General features: G+C 39.8%; 1 protein-coding gene across 1 annotated transcript in view; it reads left to right on the top strand.

The window, feature by feature from the left end:
• Positions 1–475: 475 nt before the first annotated feature.
• Positions 476–6,000, top strand: part of LOC146575170 (SLIT-ROBO Rho GTPase-activating protein 3-like) — a 30,563-nt gene continuing 25,038 nt past the window's right edge. Inside the window, exons 1-3 of the mRNA XM_085275697.1 lie at positions 476–502; positions 1,132–1,150; positions 1,229–1,424. Of these exons, the coding sequence (XP_085131823.1) occupies positions 476–502; positions 1,132–1,150; positions 1,229–1,424 (242 nt within the window). The remainder of the gene's footprint in view (positions 503–1,131; positions 1,151–1,228; positions 1,425–6,000) is intronic.

Genomic DNA, 6,000 nt, shown 5'->3' with positions numbered 1-6,000 from the left:
TGCTTTCAGCAAAATTACGCAGCACTAAAAATTTCCTCAGCAAAATTCTGCAATACAGAGTGATAGTTACAAGGAGGCTATGATTAAGATTTAACGAAACATAAAAGTGCTACATAAGAGCTGTTTACTGTTTTCAGCATCCGTTCTAGCCAACTCCTATGGATGCTTGCTGCTTTTTTGTATGCGCATTGGCAGTAGCAGGGTATTTAAACACAGCCCTCAGTCCTGACATGATATATGGTTCACAGCCAGCAGCCTCTTAACCTTCGGATTTATGACAGCCTTGCCATAAACTGTACGTGGAAGACATTGAATGTGATTTGTTTTCCTTTTTAGTGTTAATGTAAGACTGTAAAGGGGATTTTACTGTTTTATTTGATGTTTTTATTACCTGAAATCCCAGAGGTATTCAGGAATAACCAGTTGGAATACCAGTAGGGACTGTCTGGTCGTGGTGGGGGTAAGTCATTAAAATATGGCCACAGAGAAGAAGTTCAGGAAGGTAAATAATTATATTAGCTTTAGAGTAGAAAAACATGTCTGAATACCTCCTGAAAATTGACCGACATACTCAATATAAAAATCTAAAGCTTGTACTAATATTGCTTCTCTATCAAACATCCAATATTGTCCCAGCTGTATTTATAAAAAAGGACTGAAATACATTTATCCCTAATTCTCATTTTCAATGAACAGAATCAGACTTTCCAGATGTCATGAAAAGAAACCACAGTAATCTTATAATTGTAAGAATGCCTATGATTTGTTTTCTCAAGTCAAACTTCTCTTAAGGCTCGCTCAGCACAATGCATTTTGAGAAGCTGACCTATTTTATATTTTCTCTGCTGTCTGCTGTAATCATCAGACTTGCATCTCATATACACATGTGCTACCCCAGCATTTGGTCCCCCCCCCCCCCCCCCACCCCACATGCACACCACCACCTCATTCACCACACGCACAAACTCAGACAGCAGACAAATACAGTTTGACGTCCGGTTTTATCCAATTGTGACGACTTTGCTCTTTTATTAGTGCCTGCGCTAGCTTGATTGTATCCTTACATATTTGTGTTTACATGCTTTGCTCAATCCACTGTGGAAAGATTGTGGGTTTAATTTTGACCTGCAGCCCTGTTTGGCAGACAGAAGTAAGGCCCAGCATGCAAGCCTGATCCCCCAGAGAGGCGGTATTTATTCTGAACATAGTCTCCCTTTTTGATATGCAGAGATCCGTAACCAGCTGGTGGAGCAGTTCCGCTGTCTGGAGCAGCAGTCCGAGTCCCGGCTGCAGCTGCTGCAGGACCTGCAGGAGTTCTTCCGCAGAAAGGCCGAGCTCCAGCTTGAGTACTCCAGAGGCCTGGACAAACTGGCTGAGCGCTACTCCTCCAAGATCCGCTCCTCCAGAGAGCACCAGCACTTCAAGTGAGTCCAGCCAAAGACTTTTGCACAGTGGAACATTTGTATCCCATGTGTCTGACTGGTAAACAACCCCCATATATTTGATGCTGATTGCTACACAGACAGTTAAAACAGAGACAAAGGAAAAAGAGAGAAGGCATAAACAGAAAAATTTAAAAAAGAAACAGAGGGGGGATGAAAGCAGAAGAAATGACCTGAAATGAAGCCAGGGCCAAGGAAGCTTGTGGCCTCAGGCTGCTGTGTTTTTTCCAACTAGGTCAGACTCTTTACCACCACCCCCCTTTCTTTTCTCTGTGGCTGTCATTTTATTTCCATTCTCAAACAGCTTCTTCATGCCAGGGTGCTACTCAGATACTCATATTTTCTCAATGGATGCAGGAAATAAATCACAGCTTCATTTAGAAATCTAAAGAACCAGACAATAGGGGTTATTTTACTTGGGTTTACTTAACTGGCTTAAGCTGTTTGTATGTGGGAGATTACTGGTGATGAAACAAGCACACCCTGCAGTATGCTGAGAAGCCACTTCCTCTCTGTTAAAACCAGCCTGCAACAGACTCTTGACTTTCAGATCAAGATCTGTAGTTCTGTTGTGTATGCTGCCCATTGCCATTTATTCCTATAGAAGTCCAAGCCAAAAAAAGAATACTTATGTTTTCTGAAAATCACAGTTATAATTATTTGTTTGTTTAGCAATTCAGCAATTAATTAAAAACAAAAATAAACAATCAAATTAGATTTTAAGAATAACAGTTAAAAATACAGAAAAATGTGCCTTTACTTATTTTGACAAATGAAAGACTATCTGTCATAGCAATGATTAGCAATATAGAAAATTACAGCATAGGCATCCATTCATGTGACCTAGCTGTGTAAGTCAGGCATAACTAACTCGTTGGTTTATTCAGGAGAGGTCTTTCCAGCTCTCTTTCAGCCTCTCCAGCCAATTGGACAGGAAGCGTAATCATGGTGGAGAGCTCCACCACTGACACATTGATAAATGGAGCATACCCTCAAAGGGAGACCCCTATTAGGAAAAACCCTCTCATGGCTTCTCTCATCCCACTGTCCCAGATTTCCCCCTGCCATAATATACTGTTATCACTATATCCGTCTGTCAAAAGATGGATTCCTTACTTGAAGACTCCATTGAAATGACTGGATGAAGTCTCAGTCATTATTAATACTGTGCGGTCCTCTCTGTTGGAGTCTTAGAACAAGCTCTGCACTCTCACTTTGATAGTTTATTTCAAACAGCGAAAACTTATTGCCCACTTTTTTCTTATCAGTCGTCCTTTCATATTTTAATTTGCAGCTACTAAAAGGGCTATCAGGAGAACATCTGGGAACATTTTCAAAACCTCCTATACCAAAGTGCTACCTGTGAGAAAATTCAAATCGCTCTATGTTTCAAAACGCTGTTTTTGGTGTCGTTTGTAGCAGTTAGTAGGTGCGCTGTGTGTTTCACTGTCACTAAATTGTAATTCATATGAGGGTGGCATTCTCCTAAAGGTTTCTTGAAACAAGTGTTGTTGTACTTGTTATAGTTGTACAACAATGGCACATAAACTGTCCTAAAAACTTGACGAGCAGCCAACCGCAAAACATTGGCAGTCAGGTCAGCACCATCCCATGTCCTGGATCAAACAACTGCTCTGCTTGAAAGGAGTGCCTATAGGGAAAGGATAGCTTGTTCATGTTCTTTTCAAAGAGTTACAGGATGAAAAGAAAAGCAAAAAGAAAAAGCTGATGACCAGTACTCAAAATTAGCTTTAGAACCACACATCTAGTGTTCACTGAATCCTCATCAGAAATATTCTCAGTGGATTTGTGGCTGTCAAGATGCCATTCTTAAGAAAGGGAAACAGGTAGGAGCAGCTGATATATGCCTAATTACATAAGTACTGGACTGAAAATCAGTAGCAACAGATCATATGGAATAGTAGTTCAAATCATAGTAAGTATGCACAGAAGAGATCAGCGGAGAGGTAAACAGTGAGTGACTACATTCATCAAAAACACAAGTAAAGCATGGTGGACTCTGTCATGCATTTCAGCTTGTTAATATTGATGGAATTATTAATGCAGAAATGTACAGTCGGATTTTGGAAAGTGCCAACACCTTCATTTTTCAGGATGAAAATGATCTCAAAAACACTGCCAATGCAGTAAATGCATTTATAGATATCTGCATATCTATAAATGCAGATTGGCACAGCACTGTAAGATCAGAAACCTTGCCTGGTCTAATGAACCAGTGAGTCTTGATTGTGGCTTTGGCACTGGGATAGTAGGGTCAGGTTTTTGGCATATCCCTTTAGCACCCTTTATGCTGTCGCTCAGGAGGAAGTGCGGGTCATCTACTAATCGGTCCCTGGCTGCTCCAGTCTACATGCCAAATATCCTTGGGCAAGATACCAACCCCAAGTTGCTTTTCAGTGCATAGGAAGAACTTGCATAGAAAAAAGTGCTTGTGTGAATGGGTGAATGAGGCAGGTGGGGAAAGCATCTTGAGTGTTCAGAGTAGAAGAGCGCTATGTAACAACCAGTCCATTTACCATTTTTTGATGGCTGCTTCCACCAGGACATCACGCTCTTCCATATCATGTCAATATGGACCAAAGATTTCAGAGGAATTTTTCCAGCACTACGTTGAATCTGTGCCTTGAAGAATCGAGGAAGTTACGAAGACACAAAGACACATTCAACACAGTACTAGCAAGGTGTACCTTATAAAATGGCCGGTCAGTGTATAATACTGATTATGAATGGGACTGAAACAATGCAGTGTTTATGCCTTGGACAAAAAAAGACAATGACAATGGAAACATGTTCATGTTCAGTTTGTGTGCATGACAGAGTTAATTTTTTCCCACTGAAACAACTTAGGAGTTTAAAAAATAGCACAACAAAAAAGGTTTTGAACAGTCTTAGATTACATTTCAGCATTGTTTTGGATGCACTGAGGGAGCTGGAGAGGGCCTATAGTGCCTTTCTTCTCCTTTGTTATAGTGCAGAAATGAGCGCTAGCTGAAGATTAGAGTGAGCTTCGCCAAGGCAGAAAAACAGCTATAATTCACTTCAAAAAGAAAATGAAAGCATAAATACAATTCTCCACGGATGAAACTGATCAAAGTTTTGCAGCAGTTGAGAGAAAACAAGTCAGGACGACTCTTTCAGTGTGATCTTCAAAACCAATATTAGAGTCAAAAATAACTTCCGTATTTTTGATTCACACTGAAAACGAAGAAGCTGTTGTGGATCAGAAAAAGTGCAGCGGGTTCACCACAAGAAAAGCATCTGTAATTTGAGGTTATTTACTGGAACTAATTGCACAGACAACTGAACCAGACATTGTGTTTTAAGAAAAGTCATATTTTTGAAGCTAAACAGTATTAAGAGCATATGTTACTGCCATGGGATTTCAGCCATGGAAGGATATGTAAGGCTTCTAACTTTACTTGGTGATCGCAGTAAGCAATGAGCAATGATCTAGAATGCAACACTAAGAGATCGAAGAGAATATGTGACACATCCGATATGACTGTACATTTTCACATGTGTATGTTTAGCACTTTTTGAGTCACTATTTGTGACTCTTATTCAGCATGAGTGGTTTCTGTGCAGTCTACTTAAAAGCTAGAGTCTTAAGAGAGATGGTTTTTAACTTGCTGTTTGACTGATAAATAATAGTACTGGGCAGGAACCCATTTGAATAAATTAAAATGACTGTGTAAACTTATCAGTGCTCAGTCTTGGGCGACGTGTCAGTGGTTTCTTATTTAAAAAACTTGACTTGGGGTATAAAAACTTGTAACTAGCATGACTTTATAACTCTACAAAGGGTAGATTTTAGTGCAGCATATTGCTGATACAAACTGAGGTCATCATCTTATTAGACATGGTTGTTTAAAGCACTTATTTTGCTACCTGGGGTTTTAGTGCTGGTTTCTACTAATGACACACTTTGCGGCATGCTGGTATAATCATGACGCATTAGGTTCCCCATTAAATTAAGATGAACTTTTCACATTAAATTTACTGGGAGTTTTCTAATGCTTTCCATCTTAGTTGATAATGTGTTTTTTAGAAGTTATGAAAATGGTGATCTTAGCCCAAATGTCCAAACTCTTCCTTTTGCTCAGGTTGTGTGGCAAAAAGAATTCTGTGGTCTGATTGTCTTTTTCACATCCCCAAAGAAATGCAAACTGTGAAATTAATTCATCCCAAATTCACTGTTCTCCTTTCACAATTCAATTTTGTCTGATTCGCAGCACAGGTCAGCTATTGGCTGATAGCAAAAAATGTTTTATTTTTACTGTGTGCATCCAGCAGTGTCACAGAGCATTTGTATATGCTGTCATGCTAAAGTGTTCTCTAAAGACAAAATGAGAAGAAAAATACCTCCATTAAATCTTTGGTGTGATGATAATTAAACTCACATGTCCTCTTAAGCAAGGAGGCAGCCAGCATGCCTTCTGAGTTTGTGTGTCAACAAGTGCGTATGCTGCCTTTACTTGCTGATTCCCCCCACATGAGCTGTGACCACTTGATCTCTGATATGTGAAGCCCACAGGCG

This window comes from Mchenga conophoros, linkage group LG5, assembly GCF_057382185.1.
Source record: "Mchenga conophoros isolate Kocher_MC1m ecotype Shallow Benthic linkage group LG5, M_conophoros_male_GT1.1, whole genome shotgun sequence".
NCBI lineage: Eukaryota > Metazoa > Chordata > Actinopteri > Cichliformes > Cichlidae > Mchenga > Mchenga conophoros.
Note: the sequence above shows the minus strand (reverse complement) of the source record. Positions and strands in the feature narration are given on the sequence as shown.